Source organism: Panthera leo, chromosome D1 (genome assembly GCF_018350215.1).
Source record: "Panthera leo isolate Ple1 chromosome D1, P.leo_Ple1_pat1.1, whole genome shotgun sequence".
In the NCBI taxonomy this organism is placed as follows: Eukaryota; Metazoa; Chordata; class Mammalia; order Carnivora; family Felidae; genus Panthera; species Panthera leo.
The window spans coordinates 30431183-30451457 of NC_056688.1; the positions used below are offsets into that span (position 1 = coordinate 30431183).

At 38.5% G+C, this 20275-nt stretch overlaps 1 protein-coding gene and 1 long non-coding RNA gene across 5 annotated transcripts; one reads left to right on the forward strand and one right to left on the reverse strand.

Annotated features, from left to right (window-relative positions):
• Positions 1-1513: 1513 nt before the first annotated feature.
• SPATA19 (spermatogenesis associated 19) lies at positions 1514-7026 on the reverse strand. Of its 4 annotated transcripts, none has more exons than XM_042906680.1 (7): positions 6876-7026; positions 6648-6704; positions 6090-6182; positions 5822-5913; positions 3315-3392; positions 2936-3041; positions 1514-1689 (listed from the first exon to the last, which is right to left on the reverse strand). In XM_042906680.1, exons 1-6 carry the CDS (start codon positions 6951-6953, stop codon positions 2945-2947), a joined length of 495 nt encoding a protein of 164 aa, XP_042762614.1. In that variant the 5' UTR covers positions 6954-7026; the 3' UTR covers positions 1514-1689; positions 2936-2944. The 4 variants fall into 4 exon arrangements, with proteins under 4 accessions (XP_042762614.1, XP_042762615.1, XP_042762616.1 ...); XM_042906681.1 differs by having other exon boundaries at positions 2920-3041; XM_042906682.1 differs by having other exon boundaries at positions 2936-3011; positions 6876-7025.
• A 1566-nt stretch (positions 7027-8592) lies between these two features.
• Positions 8593-15227, forward strand: LOC122200903. The gene is made up of 3 exons (XR_006193978.1): positions 8593-8708; positions 11739-11946; positions 15066-15227. It is a non-coding gene; the product is annotated as an uncharacterized LOC122200903 (long non-coding RNA).
• The last annotated feature ends 5048 nt before the right edge of the window (positions 15228-20275 follow it).

Here is a 20275-nt window from a genome sequence, read left to right on the forward strand (position 1 = left end):
GGTTCAGCTGAAAGAATTATAAGTCTCAGACCCTTTTTAAGAAAGAACCTCTGGGGAAACCTAACAACAAGGAAGACAAAAGCAAGGGGACAAAAAGAAATGCTAGTCTCTGAAACTACAGCTGCTGGAGAGAGGAAATGCAGCCTAACTCCTAACCAGATAAACATAAAACCTCACACTATCTGTCTGGGCTTCTTTATCTCATGCAGCATATCTGGCTTTCAACAAAAAATTATGCTATATGATAAAAGGTAAAAAAAATAAATAATAAATAATAAATAATAAAAAAACATACAGCCTGAAGAGACAAGGCAAGCATCAGAACCAGACTCGAATAAGGCAGAGATGTTGGGAGTTGTCAGACTGGGAATTTAAAGCTATGATAAACATGCTAAAGAATCTGATAGAAAAAGTGGATGATACACAAGAATAGATGGGCAATGTAGGCAGAGACAAAGAAAACCCTAACAAAAATCACAAGGGGATGCCAGGAATAATAAATCCTGTAATAGAAATCAAGAATGTCTTTGATGGACTCATCTGTAGACTAGACAGAACCAAGGAAATAAACATCGAGTTCATAGAAATGCCAACAAAAAGTTCTGTGACTAAAAAGTAAAGATAACAAAAGGAATGGGAAAAAATGGGGGAACAGAATGGGAAAAAAAACTGGGGCAATTATAGAAGGTACAATGTATGCATAATGAGAATACCAGGAGGAGAAAACTGAAGAGAACAGAAAAAAAATGGTCAAAGTAATAGTAGTTGAAAATTTTGCAATGGTGGACCCCATACAACAGATCCAGGAAGCTCAGAAAACCAAGCAGGGTAAACATTCAAAACTCTACACCTACACCTACTCTACACCTACACCTACTCTACACCTCAGCATAGTATATTCAGACTGCAGAAAATCAAAGACACGGAAAAAAAATTCTTGAAGCCTGAGTAGGAAAAAATCCTTACCTAAAGAGGAGCAAAGATAAAAATTCCATGTAACATCCATTCTTAAGCCATGCAAGCAAGAAGAGAGTGGGGCATGTATTTAAAGTGTTAAAGACAAAAAAAAAACCCTAGAATTTTATGTCCCTCAAAATTGTCCTTCATGAGTGAGGTAGAAATACCTTCTCAAACAAAACTCAAGGCAAATTGTCTCCAGTAGACCTGCCTTACAAGAACTATTAAAAGTTCTTCAGAAAGGGAAAGGAATAAGTCAGAAACTTGGATCTACATAAAGATGGGAAGAGAGCTAGAGAAGAAATAAAGATAAAATAAATACTTGAGTGAAACAAACAAGGCACACTTCCCCCAGAAGTCCTCCTGTCCTGGCCTAGCCCAGCACCCTTCTAGTGTTCCAGGAGCACCCCAAATGGCCTGCTGACACAGCTCTGTTCTGGCCTGTCATCTGCCTCCACAAAAAGCTGCAAGCTGTGAGTCCCCAGAGCCAAGCCCATGAGGTGCTCAGAGCCTGATGAATGAATGGATGGCAAAGCACTCACACCAGAGACCAGGACAGTGATTAAATACCATGTCTCTTTATTAGCAGTTCAGCGGGAAGATTCCAGTGCTGCACTGTCACAAGGAAAGGCTCACCCACCAGATTCTGCCCAGGTGTAGTCGCTTCTCAGGTCAAGGGGTAATAGACGTTCTTCTGACACAGGCTGTTCCTTGACCCTAAAGGACATGAACCTGGGAAGAAGAGGATTGCATCAGAGAAATGCAAGGGTGCATCACAGATATGCAGGATGGCTACAGGGCTTGATGATCATGCCTCCAAAGCCCACAACCCCAACATTCATTGAGGTGCACCTAGAGCAGAAAAACCCATGGAGGGAAAGGACGATAGTGTATCAGACAAAGCTGGGGTTGAAACTTGGCTTTCTTCAAACTTTAAACTTTCCATTTGAATTGACCTATTTTGAAAATACAAATTGAAATCTGCTTCTTCAAACTTCAGAAGACCCTGAAAGCACCCCAGATTCCTCATCTCTTTAATATGAGTAAACAATTGACATGGCACATCATGTCATTTACTAAATGCTGGAAGCCATTGTCCTCAAGGCAATGTTCTAAAGTCTGAAAAAATTGAGGCACATGGTGTTGGACTAAAAGCCAGTATCCTGTGCCATCTGTATAGTGGGTTTGAACAATGCCCTCCTCTTAAGGTTCTTTTGGATCAGATGAGAAATCTTGACAATGCCTTGTGCTGAAGCTGGTATACAATAAGAATTCCATAAATGCCAGTGCTATATCTCCATAGCCTTCCTTGAAAGTATGTTGGGGTTCTACTGTGTTTAAATCACTCCTTCAGTCCCCTATGACATCCAGTTCAGTCTTCACACCTGACAGGGGTGCAGTAACCTTTTCCTGAATGGATGGCCTCTGTAGTGCATCGACTGTCATTGGCCTTCCACCTACCAGAGCCATGTAAATGGCCACTATTATGACCACAGGTACCAAATGCAGGCCAAGAAGCCATGGGACCCAAAGCCAAGTCCCAACTGGTGGAAGGGTCAAAACATATATGCCCTCACTCCTGACCCCAGTGCTCTGTGACCTTGTGGTTCAAGTAGGGTCAGTAGACCAACAGCAGCAATGCCTTGGGGTGTTAAAAATGCAGAGCAGCAGGCCCTCTGACAACCTACTAACACAAGATCCCCAGGTGGTCCCTTACCTGTTCCAGGCTTAGAAGCACTCACTGTGACACCACAGCTAAAAGTGTCAGAGAGGTCAAATCCGAACTTGACTTCAAGTCCTTTCAGAAGCTTTAGAAAGGCATTGCAGAAGCCTAAGGTAACTTCATCACCAATCCCACTGGCCCCAAGTGTAGGCCTCCTCACCAAAATGAAAAGCTAAACTTTATAATCAAACTTCCACCCAGGACCCTGTCTCACACCCAGGACAGCATCTTTTCCTCACCTGTTGGCCCTCTCACCTGTAGCTCTCAGCAGTCTGCATAGGAAGTTCTGTTGTGAATCTCCTGAGATGATTCATCCGTAAGATTGCATAGGCTGCAGATGAAGAACATGGCAAAGGGGAGGCTGCCAGATGGCAAAGCTTACCCAGAGTGCACATCCAGATCATGGCGTGGAGCTGAGATGCCCACACAGCCCATGCGTCAGCCATTGCCCCATTCGGGTCCTGGAGCAAAGTCCCACAAAGAGACACTCAGCCAAGAAGGGCTTCAGGCATGGCCATGGAACCCAGGTGTGGTCTGGAGCCAGGGAGACCCACAGAGGAGAGGCTAACAGCCACCCCCAATCGCCACTTGCCCCCAGTTAGGAGTACAAATCAACTTGTCCCAAATGGCTTACCTTCGTCTCACCTGCTCTATTCGGTCTCGCATAACATCCTCCCTCACCTCACTTGGCACTTGGAAGATACGGGTATGGCTGAAAAACACCATTCAAACATTTGGAGTTCCTGAGTTTCTTTATAACTAAGTATAGTGAATGAGTTGGAATCATATAAACAATATTCTGTCGCCATGAAATTTTGATCTTGTCCTTCACTCCTCTTTCATGAGGCACACAAGGGTTGTTTTGTTTTGTTTTACTATCAAGTATCCCTGAGCCACTCAATAATCCTGGGTAGGTAGCAAATGGTCCTAGGGAAAGTCGAAGAAACAGAAAGTTTAAGTGCCTTTAGTAGAGTTGCACAGCAGGTGAGTAACCTTGTAAGACATGGAATTCACTCCTTCTGAATTCCTCTCCAACTTTCTTATCAGCTCTTTATGACCTACATTGTGCCATATTCACTATGGTTTAGAGATAATTGTAGAAAATTCTGTCACAAAGAAGCTGCAGACCCTTCATTGCTGCTGTTGTTTTATTTCACCATGCTGACTTGCCTTCCTCTCTGTGGTGCAATTCATGCCCCGCTCAACTCTAATTCTCCCCCCACAAGTCCTTCACTCCAGCAAAACCAGTGTGTCCACTATATCCTCCATTTTTGCATCTATTAAAATTGCCTTGTTCTAGGTGCTCTGGGGCTTTCAATGTGAAGACTTGAAGTCTGGGAGAGATAAATGTGCTCATTTACCACTCACACAAGGTAGAGCTGGGTCAGTGTCCAAAGAGAGGCAAGAGAGGATAAAAGAATTCCAGAGAAGGAAGAGATTACTCCCAACCCAAGGCAGAAAGCAGGAAACCTCAGAGAAGGGGCCACAGCACTGGGCACTGGAGGCCAGATGGAATTGGCTAAGTTGCCAAGGCTTTCGTGATCTCTTGACACACCCCTCATTCCTGCTCCTGTTTTTCCTGTCCCTGCCCAGCTTATGGGTCAGTCCAAGCAAATGTCCTGCTAGAAACCTCTTCTGGCTACTCCAGGCAGCAATGCCTAGAGCTTGTACAAGCTGGGTCTCCCATGCTATGCTCTTATAGATCCTCTTCATGGCTTTTCTGACATTTTCTCTAACATTCGCATACCTTATCCACCTAGTTCACTTTTATCCCTTGGAAACGGGGAACTCCATCTTATTTTCTCTCTCTTTAGAGGTCCTAGCAAACATCTGGTGGTCATCTACCCAATAAATGAGTATCCACTGATGCTTAATGAAGGGATATGTATTCCCTGACTACATATTTACTGAACCTAATAAAATAATACCAAAACTAGTGGATTGTAGGGGAACCAGTCACAGTTTATGGATTAAAAAAAATCCACAGAAAGTCCAGAGTGGAAAAATTATACATGGATAATTGACTGTAGGTTGTCTCCAAAGCTTTAATCTAGTTATGCCATACAGCTAATGTTTAAAAAATATCTGAAGATGATGTTCATATTATCCAGACCAAGAAATTGCAACATTTACAATTCCATATAGTGCAGCTATGTCAGGCAGGGACAGTCTCCCACATGCACAGCAGTGGTTGTATGCAGTCCCCAACATTTATGATTTTAGAATACGTTTCCCATGCAAAAAGTCTTTCCCAAGGAGGTCTCAAATTCCATTATTTGCTACCCTTCCCTATTACATAATTACTGAGCATTTGAATCCTGTTTTAAAATGCTAATGGCACTGTAAGGGGTAAACAGAGAAAACTGGATATCCCTCAGCAAAAATACATTTCTTGAGAAATATGTCCTCCTTAGTAGAAGTGAACAAAGCTGGTGATGGAGGCAGGGGAAGGAAGAAAAGAGTACAGAAATGAGAGGGGAGCTGTTCCACAGTTTCCAGGAGTACCTGTTTAATCCCACATTTCTTTGGCTGGGAAAAGAGACCCCGAGTGAACCCTAGTCCTGAAGGAAATAGGGACACTCATGCCAGAGAGAATGAGCTGGCTTCCAGGCCCATCTCCCTCCACCTCAGGTCTCAGCCCTTCAGAGCCAAGAGAGGCAGATGCAGGTGGTCTGTGCTCCAGCAGGCACAGCGGGAGGCTGGCAAAGCCACCATAATGTGAAGCACAGAATTCTAGCCTTGGGCACTGAGAAACCTCCTCTCACCTCAGCTGCAGATGAGGGCTCAGTCTTTTGCATTTTAAGAGCTTATTTTCTTTTTGCTCTTTAAAGTACAGCCACTTCTGAACAAATCAAGTGCAAAAGTAACAGAAGTCTAAAATTTATTCAGAAGCATTTAAGAAACGGTGAGCAAGCCCAGTTTTGCAACCCCTCAAGTCATGCTAAAACTTAGGAATGAGCTGGGCTTTCAAGATAGCAAAAATATTCACTTAAGACCCCAAAGACTGAAAAATTTCTCAGCCAAAAAGTCAACATCTCTGGAGAAGAATAGCTGTGAATTTGTGTTGGCCAGGAATACTGAAGGTGGGGCCCTTGTGCCTCCCTCCCCACAACGCGGCTCAGGGCAAATGAGATGTTTTACCTCCATCTTATGAACTGGATTCTCGTTCTTTCCTCCAGGACCTCTTGACTCTGGTTTGCCAACAAATCAGACTTTGAGAGATGGTGCTTCACCTAGGAAACCCAGGTAGGGTGCATGTGACTACTGTCCAGCAAGGACTCCCTGGGAGGGGTGGAACCCAGCCTAGACAAGCTCCACCCACTTGCCCAAGACCCTTTTCAATTGGACATTGTGCATGTCCGCCTATCTGCCCACTCCCCTAGGATGATTGCCTCAAACTCTCAATTACCACATCTCTGGTCACATGTACATCTTGGCCATGCGTGGGAGGGCAGTTGGTCAACATCTTCTCCTTTATGTCCTGGGAAGCCTCTTCTTCAGTCTGAAAGGTGAGTAATTTCCCCTGAAAGTGTTGCTCTGTATCTCTTCTTCCTTCTCCCTGTTTTCCCTACACATGCTGTGTGTCTTCTCCTACACACTCTATCTCTCAAAGTTCCATAGCAAGCTTATCTGTAGAATTCTAGGGGACTCATTAAATCCTTGGCCCTATCCCAAGATACTGCTGAGATGCCCAGTAGTAGCTGGAGGTGACACATCTGAAACTTCTCATCCAGTATCCTTGAGAAGCAGGGTGGGGATAGTGATGATTCCAACACATCTCTGATGAAGACACAAGCCCCAGCATCTTCTAGGAAATTTGGTGAATTAGACACAGTTCTAGGTAAGGTGTTTGGCAATGAATTTGAGTTTCCCAGGTTTAGGAGGAAAGGAGTCCAGATTCCTGCACCCGCTGAGGCCAGCGGTCTAGAATTTGGGGTACCCTGAGTCATAGAGAAATCTTACTCACCTTTTTCAGCCAGTGCTGTACTACAGATACAGCCTCACTTTCTACAACTTCAACGTCCTGTAACAAATTGGTAAGTTAATGCCCTCAGAATACCTAGAGAACCAGCCCTCCTCCTCCATTCTTATTCAAAGTTATGTTATAAGATCTCTTTGGAAGTGCAGTAGGGGGCTCAGAAGGGAGGAGATGGATGAGAAACAATTCCAGGTAGCTATCCCAAGCTCCACCTACCGAACTGATTTTTGGTGGGAAGGGGAACCCTGCACCTTTTCGGGCAAGAATGTACACAATCCATGTTGTAATTATCATCTTTGGACTTATGCCAGGCCTCCTTCTTGGTTCCCTCCTTCCATTGAAACTGCTGAAGAACTCCTCTGGAACAAGGAGGTCATTGACGGGAGGTGCTCACCTGATTGGCTGACCAATGATGATGTGACAATGGCCTCCTTTAATCTCCTGAGTCAAAGTGGAGATGGAAAAAAGAGGTCAGTAAGTATCTGCCTTAGTGATGGCTCAGAAATGGAGAGATGGGGGGATGGAAAGAAAAACAAGATATAACCAATATAAACCTGAAGAAGATCATTATCAAAATATCAAAATTATCAAAATCATAGAGATTTGATTGGGGCAGGGGGGTTATGTCTGGTCACCCTGTTTTGAGCAATGCTGAAGCATAAAGAGGTTTTTATAAATCAAAAGAATAAATTTGTAACAAAATGATCTGAGCCCTCTAGACATTTATGCAAACAATACCACAGGTACTTCTTATTCTTACATGTAAGGAAAGAATCTGTCCACCCCAAAAAAATCAAAGATGGAAGAACAAAATTCTCAACAAGGATATTTTCGTGTTTTTTTTTTACTTTGTTTACACCAGTGATTCAAATCATAAAAAAAAATAACCCAAACGATAAGAGTGAAAGCGCCATTTCTTATTAAAAAAAAAAAATATATATGTATATATATATATATATATATATATATATATATATATATATTTCCTGATGATTTCAAGTGGACTGCCTAGGGAAGGACAGTAAAATAGAAATGAAAAGGAGATTGTGCTATGACTTCAGAGTTGGGGCTGAAGTCTGAAGCCTGATAGAGGCTCAGGTGGCTGCTATTCCCACCTAGAACCTTCACCAAGAAATTGGAAGTTCAGTATACCCAAAGGATCCTGAGCAAATGTTCAGCTGCTCTCAAAAGTAATTGTAGCCTAACCCTGAGACTATTCTCAAGATCCTAAAAACCAGGGTTGTAATCCTGTCTTTACCATTAACTTGTTGTGTGATCTTGACTCGATTGTCTCTCGGGTTAAATTTTTTTTGTCTTCAAAATGAAAAGAACTGAATAAAGTCTGCAGTTTTCTTCTAGCTCTAATATTCTATAAAGGTTTTCATTCTTATTTTTTGAAGAATATAAAGAATATTTCACTCTCCTCAATTCCCCTCATATAGCCACTGTGTCTCCTCCTTCTCCACAAATCATCTCAATTTTACATCTTCTCTATTAATCAGAATACTCTAGGCTATGTTGAGCTAACAGGCTAGTTCCGAAATTAGAAAGGTTTACTTCTCAGGGCACCTGGCTGGCTCAGTCAGTTAAGTATCCAACTCTTCATTTCAGCTCAGGTCATGATCTGGCAGTTCATGAGTTCAAGCCCCATGTCAGGCTCTAATGCTGACAGTGCAGAGCCTGCTTGAGATTCTCTCTCTCTCCCTCTCTCTCTACACCTCCCCTGCTCACACTCTCTCAATAAATAAATAAATAAATAAATAAATAAATAAATAAATAACTTTAAAGAGGTTTACTTCTTATACAGGATGATGTAGGACACTGTTGAATCACTATATTGTGCACCTGAAACTAATATCACACTGTATGTTAACTGGAATTAAAATAAAAACTTTCACACACAAAAAAAAGTTTACTTCTCACTCTCAAAAACTTTAACAGAAGTTGAGCAACTCTTCAGGGTTCATGTGGAGATTTAGAGATCTGGGAAGAATTCCATCCTGTGGCTCCAAGGTTTCATCATGTACCCTTCACAGTCACAGAAACAAGGTGAGAGAACACATGGAGGAATAAAATCAGCTCTTCTGGTTCAGCCCAAAGGCTTGTTCTTAAAGCTTTTTGGCCAGTACTACTCATATGACCCCAACCTAACTCCCAGGAAGACTAGAAATTGTAAAATAGAAGATGAAATTACTTGACAACATCTCTGTTTCTGCCACTGTCCCCTAAAAGTTATGTTTCTACTCTGATTGATGTAATTTTTTTTTAATATAAAAACATTAATGTGATTCAAAAGTTAAAACTACATGAAAAGATATACTCAGTGGGTTCCATCTCCTCTCCTATCTGTTCAACCTTGTTCTTACTTCAGAAGTAAGATTTTCATAAGTTTTTTAAGATATACATCCTGTGTTTATGTTTCCAAAATAAAACAGACACATAAATCTATTCTCACTTTTTTATTACTATGTTATAAAATGCTCACAGTAGAACATACAAATACATGCACAGTTCAGAAAAATTAGACACACACACACACACACACACACACACACTTGTGCGCCCTAAACAACTTCCAGTACCCCAGGAGGCTCAAGTAACACTCTCCCACAAAGTGACCAGGATTTTGACCTCCAACAGCACAGGTTAAGTTTTGCATAGTATTCCTTTGTATTAGCAGAACACAAATTATTTATCAGATTTGCTATTGATGGACATTGTGCTATATCTATTTTGATGCTTTTTTAGACTAATGCTGCTATGAACACTCTTATACCTATCTTTTGGTTGAAATAGGCACTAAATCTCTTGAGTATATACATACCAGAAAGTGGAATTGCTAGGTTATAGGCTTTACTTATGTTTGGTATTAGTATATACCAAAGAGTATTGCAAAGTGGTTGTACCAACTTTTGTCCATAAGCAATATATGAAAGTAACATTTGCTTCATGTTCTTGCCAATACTCAGTATGTCATTCTTTATTGAATATTTAATCCATATGAAAGAATATTTATAGTATACTTTACGTACAGTTTAAAGAATAACAATACAAGAAAACACATTTAAGAAAGAGAACATTATTGTTACTCTTGAAATCCCTTGTGTAAACCTCCCTGATTCTACCTTTTTCTTTTTCTTTTTTTTTTTATTAAGTTTACTTAAGTTATTTTTATAGTTTAGCCAGATGAATGGAGATATATTGGTAACCAAGAATAGTTTAATTTGTAATTAATTAATTAATTAATTAATTAACGGTGGTAAACATCTGAGTTACATGGTAACTCTATTTTTGAGGAACTTTCAAAATGCTTTCTAAAAGGCAGCACCATTTTACATTTCCACCACAAATGTGTAAGAGTTCCAATTTCTCCGCATCCTTGCCAGCAGTGTTGTCTGTCATTCTAATTTTAGCCATTCTAGAAGTGTGGAGTGACATCCCATTGTGGTTTTGATTTGTATCTCCCTAATCATAAATGATGCTGAGCATCTTTTCATGTGCTTATTAGCCATTTGCATATTTTCTTTGGTGAAATATCTAATTAGATCCTTTCAACTTTATAATTGAATTATTTGGGGGTTTTTTGTTGAGTTTTAAGTTCTTTATATATTCTGTGTACAAGTGTATTCTCAGGTAAATGATTAGCAAATATTTACTCCTATTCTGTGAGTTGCCTTTTCACTTTCTAGATGGTATCATTTGAAGAAAAAAAAATGATGAATGAACTTAACATTCATCACACAAAATGGTGAATTGGACTTTCTAGTGAAGTGTAATTTACCTATTTTTACTTTTGTTGATTGTGCTTTTGGTGCCATTTCTAAAACATGCCTATTACCTTGTCATGAAGATTTATTCCTGTGTTTTTCTAAAATTTTAACAATTGTTGCTTTCACATTTGTGTCTATGATCAATTTTTAGTTAATTTTTGGATATGGTGTGAGGTAGGGAATCCAACCTCTTTTTACATTTCTAATTGAATTGTCGCAGCCCCATTTGTTGAAAGCAATTTATTTCTCTATTAAACTGTGTTAGCTCCCTTGTCAAAATTGAATTAGCCATAAATGTAAGAATTTATTTCTGGACTGTAAGTTCCTTTCCATTGATATATATACCTATCCTTGGGCAGGAAAGAGAGGTAAGGGGACAAGAAAGGTCTTTCTTATACAGACAGTTGTATCAGGATTTGGTGGCATCTGGGCATGGCAGACTTGCAGACTTGGCTCTTGCTCTCATTCGTAGTCATGCATTGCCCTCACAGATTCCCCACAGGATCTTTCACTAGAGATTCATTTAATCATCCATGCCTCTGCATTACCTCTCTCTAAAGAGAGGCATATATTACCACCTTGTTACCCCACTCTCTTGATTACTGTAGCTCTGTAGTATGTTTTGACATTGAGAATTTTGATTCTCCAACTGTTCTTTTTGTAAGATTGTTTTAGCTACTGTGAGCTTCACAAATTTCCATTGGAATTTTAAGATCTGCTTGTCAATTTCTACAAAAATAATTTAAAAGTCTGCGATAGGGATTGCACTGAATATGTTGATCTATTTGGAGAATATTGTCATCTTTACAACATTAAATCTGCTGTTCCATAAACATGGGGTGTTTTTCCATTTATTTCCTCCTCTTTAAATGTTTGTTTATTTATTTTGAGAGAGAGTGCAAGAGGGGAGGGGTGGAAAGAGAGAATTCTAAGCAGGGTCTATGCTGTCAGTGCAGAGCCTAATGTGGGGCTCAATCTCATGAACCATGACATCATGAGCCTGAGCTGAAATCAAGAGTCAGACACTCAACCAACTGAGCCACCCAGAAGCCCCTATTTACATCTTCTTTAATTTCTTTCAACAAAGTTTTACAGGTTTTAATGTGCAAGTCTTGCACCTCATTTGTTAAGTTTATTCCTAAGTAGTTTATTCTTTTTGATGATATTGTAAATGAAATTATGTTCTTATTTTTATTTTTGGATTTCTCATTTATAGTGTATAAAAATAAATTAGATTTTTTAATATTAATGTGTATCCTGCAACTTTGGTGAATTCATTTATTATAATAGTTTTTTGTGGTTTCCTCAGAATGTTCTACATATAAGATCATGTCTGCTGCTGTCAAAGTGAAGATCTTAATTGAAAAATAATGGAATCTTGAAAATTGGTATGGAGGCATATGGAAAAATCCTAATAAGGCTGGAAACATTTGACTCTTAAATAGTTTTTACTCTTCTTTGCCAGTGGAAGCAGTCCTTCTGTCTCATCTGAAGAGATTGATCCTGCTTTGCTTGAGGTACTTGCCTTGAAAGACATTGCTGATTCTACTCAGGACCCATCCTTATTACCCTGTTTTGCTCTTAGATTTATAACTACACTCAAATCCCAGCAGTCTGCAACAGGTGAGGTACAAAGTATGACTGATGAGGAGTTGCACTACACTCCAAAAGAACAACATGATTTTTCCAATTTATGCAGACATAAATTTGGGGAACATGTTTGTGGATAAATATGAAGAATAGAAGATAATGGTGGAAGGAATACAAAGTTTGGTCTGGCCACATTTATCGATATGGGCCTGCTATTCAGAGATTCTGCATTTAATATTGGAGCTCAGGGAGTTAGAAAGGGCTCTAATGGTTTGCTTGACTGTTAGGATGAAACATGGATCAAAAGATGACCTACACAAAATGAATCTGAAATGCCAGAATTGCCTTGGTATATTATAGAGGAAGGCATCTAAAGGTTGTGGGAGATTGGAATGCTAGAGTGTATTGATCATGTAAGACATGCTCACCCACCCCTGGAGGGTCCAGAGAACACAACTTTTACTATGATTATGAGAAATAAATTTGTGAGAGGAGCCCCAACATCCTTGAATAGCTCTTGGGTCACTCTTCTCTGTGGGTCAGAAATTAAAGTGGGAACTGCTACCACTTACTTGAAGAATCTAAATGCAATAGGGATATTTGGATTCCAGGTAGCAGGGGCCATGTGGCAACACTTAATCATCAAAAGCAAGATGGCATGATTAGTATAATGGACAGTGGAGTCAAAGCAGTAGTAAGAAGAGTCTGACTTCCAGAGACCTTTAGTGTTGGTTAGTTGCTCATGGTGTCCTTAGAAGTGAAACAGATGACTAGTGTACTAAATACTTGCCTGATATATATAAGTAGGAGAATTCTAGGTCAAATGAACAGAAGTCTAACTTGAATCATAAAAACAATCATGGCCCTTTGACCAATTCTGAATTGAGCCAGTTACAGACCCAGAAATCCTTGAATGAAGGAGAGTCCAGATCCCCTTGAGGAAGGACCCTCCTACACTACCAAAAGCACATACTGTTAATCTTTCTTCCAGCCTTCTCAAAGGGCTTACAACCTTTTACTGGGTTGACCTACATACTCAGCAATGAGAGAATCACCACACTGCTTCCCTAACCTGTGGAGTGAAGACTATTATGGTAGGAATGGTGAAGTGGAAGCCAGTAGAACTTCCTTTACCTGGGAAGAGTAAACCAAAAGCAATACCACATTCCTAAGGGATTACAGAGATTTGTGCCACCATTAAAGACCCAAAAGATGCAGGGATGGTGATTTCCACCAAATCTTGACACAACTTGCCTATTTGGTCTGTGCAGAAGACAGAAGGGTATTGGGGAATGGCAGTGAATTATTGTAAACTTAGCCACGTGGTGATTCCAACTACAGTTGCTGTTTCAGATGTGGTTTCATTACTTGAGAAAATTAAAACAATCCCTTGTACATGATATATGGTATATAGAAACTTACGTAGCTAATGCTTTTTTTCAATACCTGATAGTAAGAGCCACCAGAAGTAGTTCTGCCACTTGGGCCATATGATCCAGTAGATTCAATAGTGCCTGAAGTGTCAGTAGCAGATAGGGATGCTATTTGAAACCTTTAGCAGACATCTATTGGTAAATCAGAGTGGGAGCCATTAGGATTTGGAGCAAAGCTTTGCCATGCTCTATGAATAACTACTCTGTTTTTGATAAATACAGCTTTTCATTTGCTACAGGGCCCTAGTAGAGAATGAATGTTTAACCGTGGGCCACCAAGTTACCATGCAGCCTGAGCTGCCCTTCATGAACTGGGTGATGTCTGAACCATCAAGCCATAATGTTGTGTGAGCACAGTAGCACTCCATCATCAAATGGAAGTGGTATAGTTGAAATCAGGCACAAACTACTCCTGAAGGCAAAAAGAGTTATTTGAGGAAGTGGACCAAATATCCAAGTTCCCTCATCTGGCTACACTACCTTCTTTCTGCCAGCACATACCTATGGCCTCATGGGGAGCTCTTTATGATCAGCTGACAGAGAGGGAAAGACCCAGATCTGATTTACAAATGATTATGCATAATCAGTCATCAAAACCTGAAAGTATACTGCTATAGCACTATGACCACTTTCTGGGATGTCCCTAAAGGACGGTAGTGAAAGGAAATCCTCCCAGAGGGCAGAACTTCAAGTAGTGCACCTGGTTGTTCATTTTGCTTGGAAGAAGTGGCCAGACTTGTGATTATATACTAATTCATGGGCTGTGGCCAAATGGTTTGTCTGGAGAGTCAGGGACTTAGAAGGAATATGATTGGAAAATTGGTAACAAAGAGGCATGGGGAAGAGGTATGTGGTTAGACCTCTCTGGATGGGAAAAAAAATGAAGATATTTATGTCCCAAATGAATGTTCACCAGAGGTGATCTCAGCAGAGGAGCATTTTATTAATAAGTGGATAAGATGAGCCATTCTGTCGATACTAGTCAGTCTCTTTCCCCAGCTACCCTTGTCATCACCCAATGGTGGTAGGGACAGAGGCTGTGCATGGGTTCAGCGACATGGACTTCCACTCACAAAGGTTGACCTGGCTACAGCCACAAATAACTAACTGCCAGCAGCAGAAACCAATACTGAGACCAAGATATGGTGCCATTCCCTCAGGTGATCAGCCAGCTAGCAGACAGCAGGTTGATTATACTGGCCTATGTCCATTATGTAAGAGACAATGTTTTGTTCTTACTGGCATAGATATTTACTCTGCATATGGATTTGCCTTCTCTGCACACAATGCTTCTGCCAAAACTACCATGCATGGACTTACAGAATGCCTTATCTACAATCATGGTATTCTACACAGCATTGCTTCTGATCAAGGGAACTTACAGCAAATTAGGTGAAGCAACAGGCCTATTTTCATGGTATTCACTCATCTTACCATGTTCCCTACCATCCTGTAGCAACTGGTTTGATAGAACAGTGGAATGGCCTTTTGAAGACTCATTTAGATTGCCAGATAGATGGCAATACCTTGTGGGCCTGAAACATTATTCTACAGGAAGTGGTACATGTTCTAAATCAGTGTCCAATGTATTGTGCTATTTCTCTCATAACCAGGATTCATAGGTCCAGGAATCAAGGGATGGAATTGGCAGTGGCACTACTCACTGTTACTTCAAGTTATCCACTAGCAAAATAGTGCTTTCTATCCCCATAACCTTGTGCTCTACTGTTTCAAAGGGAGGAATGCTTCCACCAGAGGACACAACAATGATTCCAATGAACTGGTAGTTAGTATTGCCACCTGGCCACTTTGGGTTCCTCATGCCTTTGAATCAAGAAGCACAGAAGGTAGTTACTGTATTGGCTGGGATGATTGATCTTGATTGCCAAGAGGAAATTGGACCTTACAGCAAATTATGTGCAGCTGTAAGTGAAGGTAAGGAAGAGTATGTCTGGAATATAGGAGACCCACTAGGATATATCTTATTACTGTCATGGCCTATGGTTAAAGTCAATGGAAAACTAAAACGGCCTAATTCAGGCAGGATTACTAATGTCCCTGATCCTTTTATCAGTTTATCATTTTTTCTTTATATTATGCTTTTGTTTCATGTTTCAGGAAATAGCCTTACCACCAAATCATGAAGACATTCTCTTATGTTTTTTTCTAGAAATATTTATCATTTTAGAAGTTTTTATACTTAGATCTATGATCCATGTCAAATTAATTCTGTGTATTGGGTGATGAGTTATACATCCAGATTCATTTATATTTTCCCTTCCAATAATCATTAACCTGCTGAATAAGAGTGGTGTCTTCATTATAAACAGATGGCAGTGTATGTGTAGAGCTATTTCTAGGTTCTTTTTTTCTATTCTCCCTCCCTCCTTCTCCTCCTCCTCCCCTTCTTCTTCTTCATCATCATCATCATCACCAATAGCACTCTTCCTTAATTTTAATTTTATCATTGGTAGTGTAAGTCCTCCTGCTTTTTCATTCTTCTTCATGTTTTTTTATGTTGTCTTTCTAGGTCTTTTGCATTTCTATATATATTTAAAATCAAATTGTCAATTACCACAAAAAACTTCTGGAATTTTTATTAGTATTTTATTAAATCTATAGCTCAAAATGGAAAGAAATGACATTTTATCTAAAGTGAGATTTCCAGGGGTGCCTGGGTGGCTCAGTTGGCTAAGGGTATGACTTTGGCTCAGATCATGATCTCACAGTTCATGAGTTTGAGTCTTGCATCAGTCTCTGTGCTGACAGCTCAGAGTCTGGATCCAGCTTCAGATTCTGTGTCTCCTTCTCGCTCTCTGCCCCTCCCTCGCTCATGCTCTGTCTTTCTCTCTCAAGAATAAACATTAAAAAAAATTTAATAAAAATAAAGTGAGATTTCCATCCTTAAACATGCTATATTCTTCCATTTATTTAAGTCTTTAATTTTATCAACATGTTTTACAGTTTTCAGTATAGAGGATTTGCATATCTCTCATTAGATTTATCTCTAGATATTTGATATCTTAGTGCTACTTTCATTTGTATTTCTTTTTTCACTTCATTTCTATTTCAACTAGTTTTTGGTTGTAAAGAGAAATTTTTCTATTGTCCCTGTATCCAGTAAACTTGTAAAATTCACTTAATAATAGTTACACACAGATATTTTTGGATTTTCTGCATATGAAATCATGTTGTTTGTCATTGTTGCTGCGCTGTTGTTGTTTGCTTGCCCTTTTTCTCTAGCTAGTATCTTCAGTAAAATGTTGAATAAAAATGGTAAAAACAATCTTTGCCTTGTTTCTAATCTTACAAGAAAAGTGTTCACTATTTCATCATTAACGCTGGTTCTAGGTCCTTGGTAGATCCTCTTCACCCAGTTAAATATTTTTCCTCCTACTCCTAGTTTGCTGAGTTTTTGTCATGAAAGTGTGTTGAATTTTACCAATTTGTTTTCCTGTTTGTTGAGATGATCATATGGGCTTTCTTTTATTCTATTATTATAGCGCATTCTATTGACTGATTTTTAAATGTTAATTTTTTTAACGTTTATTTATTATTGAGAGACCAAGAAAGACACAGCGTGAGCATGGGAGGAGCAGAGAGAGAGAGGGAGACACAGAATCTGAAGCAAGCTCCAGGCTCTGAGCTGTCAGCACAGAGCCCAATGCGGGGCTTGAACTCACAAACCGTGAGATCATGACCTGAGCCAAAGTCAGACACTTAACTGAGCCACCCAGGCACCACGATTTTCAGATGTTAAAGCAATATTGAAATTCTATGACAAATCCCACTTGTTCAGGATATATATACATATATACACATACATATCATACATGTATATTATAACCTTATACACTATATACCTTAAATATAAATATATAGTTTTATTAGAACTTTTCCATCTATGATAAAAACAGATATTAGCCTGTATTTTCTTTTTTGTATTCTTTGCCAGATATTGATATCAACGTTGAACTGAAATCATAAAATGGATTTAAAAGCATTCACTATTTCTATTCTCTAGAAGAATTCATTTGAGATTTATTTCTTCTGTATGTGTTTGGAGGAATTTATCTGTTATCCATCTATCTGGACCTGGAGTTTTCTTTATTGGATAGTTTTAATTATAGAATTAACTTCTTTAACATATACAAGAATATTCAGATTTGTTTTACTGCTTGTGTAAATTCTAATGTATTTCTAAAGGAATGTATCCATTTTATCTAAGTTGTCAGAATGATTGGCATAAAGATGTTCACAATATTCTTTTGTCATCTTCCTAATATTTGTAGAATTTGATGTGAATTCTTTTTTATTTCTGATAATGTTAATATATGATTTTTGTCTTTTTATCTTCACTAGAGGTTTGTCTTTGCTTATCTTTGCTAGAGGTTTGGCAGTCTTATTAATCTTTTCAAATAACTATCCTTTGTCAGTTTTCACGTGTGTATCTGTGTTAAATTTCAATAACACACTCCTTTATTACTTCATTTTTTCTGCATTCTTTAGGTTTAGCTTATGGCTATTGTTTCAGCTTCTAGGGATGGTGCCTTAGATCATTGATTTTCATTTTTTTTCTTTTCTGATGTCTGCATTTAGAACTGAAAATTGCCCTCAAAACATTGCTTTAGTTGTGTCTCACAAGCATTTTTATTAGTATATAACTAAAATGTTTTCTAGTTTATATTATATGGTAATTTCTTATTTGAATTTTGGGTTACTTAGAATTGATCCTTAACTGAGAAACTTTCAGAAATATTATGATGACTAATTTATAATTTAATTCCACTCTAGCCAAAGCACTAGTCTGATTTCAGGCTTTTGATTAGTGTTCTTGCCCAGTATATAGTCTATTTTGGTAACTAATCCAAGAGCACTTAAAAAGAATATGTACACTACAGTTGTTGAGTGTAGAGGTCTACATTTGTCAATTAGTTCAAGTTAGTTGATTATTTGTTATATTTTCTAAATCTTTACTAATTTTTCCTTCCTTGTTCTATAAATCCATGAGAAAAATGTATTAAAATCTCCAACTATGATTTTGTTTGTCTATTGTTTCTTTTAGTTCCATCAATTTTGACTTCATACATTTTGAAAGTATGCTATTAGACACAAATTTAACATTTATTTGTCTTCCTATTAAATTGTCCACTTTATTACCATTAAAACAGCCTTAATGACCAAAAATATTCTTACTTTATTTGGTGAAGGCAATGGAAACAAAAACAAACATGAACTACTGGGACTTCATCAACATAAAAAGCTTCTGTCCAGCAAAAGAAACACTCAACAGAGCTAAAAGGCAGCCTACATAATGGGACAAGATATTTGCAAATGACATATCTGATAAAGGGTTAATATTCAAAATCTATAAAAAAAACTTATCAAACTCAACACCCAATAAACAAAGAACCCAGTTATGAAATGGGCAGAAGACACGAATAGACAATTTTCCAAGGAAGACATCCAAATGGCTAACAGACACATGAAAAAGATGCTCAACATCATTCATCATTATGGAAATACAAATCAAAACCACAATGAGATATCACCTCACACCTGTCTGAATAGCCAAAATTAACAATACAAGAAACAACAGGTGTTGGTGAGGATGCAAAGAAATGGGAACCCTCTGGCACTGTTGATGGAAATGCAAACTGGTGCAGCCACTCTGGAGAATAGTATGGAGGCTCCTCAAAAAACTAAAAATAGAACTACCCTACAATCCAACAATTGCACTATTAGTTATTTACCCAAAGGATACAAAAATACACATTCAAAGGGGTGCATGCACTCCAAGGTTTGTAGCAGCATTATCAACAATAGCCAAACTATGGAGAAAGCCCAAATGTCCATTGACTGATGAATGGATAAAGAAGATGTGATACACACACACACACACACACACACACACACACACAGAGTGGAATATTCCTCAGCCATCAAAAAGAATGAAATCTTGCCATTCGCAATGATGGGTGGGAGTGGGGGAAGAGAAGAGAGGGAAACAAACCACAAGAGACTCTTCATGATAGAGAACAAATAGAGGTCTGATGGAGGGAGGTGGTGGGAGATGGGCTGCATGGGTAATGGGTATTAAGTAGGGCACTTGTGATGAGCACTGGAATTGTATGTAACTGATGAATCACTGAATTCTACCCCTGAAATCAATATTGCACTGTATATTAACTAAGTAAAATTTAAGAAAAAAAATAATAAAATAAAATAAAATAAATAAAATAGACTTTATCTACATCTGTGCTACTAGAATAAACAAGGCCATTGGGGTCTTGTGGCATTATTTGATTAAACGGAGTCAGAATGATGGAGAAGATGGTAAAATTAAATTTTCAAAAGGAAAACCCCCAAATTTAAAAAGCCCTCATAAAAAATTTTAAGATAAAGTCATTAGATTTAGGCCAACGAAAATTTCCAGGGGGAGAAAAAAGCAAAAGATTAATCTAGATAGTAAGCCAATAAAACTCATTCCTATTAGAAAAAAAAAATGGCTTTGTCTGATTTAATAAGGCTTTAATAACCCTCTTTTTGTTAGTACTTCTATGATATATATTTTTAAATTTTATTGTTTCCTACCCACCTTTCCATTTATTTATATAATATGCTCCTATAAATATCAATGGTTGTGGTTTTTAAATCCAGTTTGACAATGTTTGCCTTACTAATTGTATTTCTTAGTCCATTTAAAGTCAATGTATTTACCAATATATTTTAGATAGCTTTAAGATTAATATATTTTTATTTGTATCATCTAGTTTTATCCTTTCCTTATTTTTTTTTTTTCGAAAAAGATATTTAAGTTTAA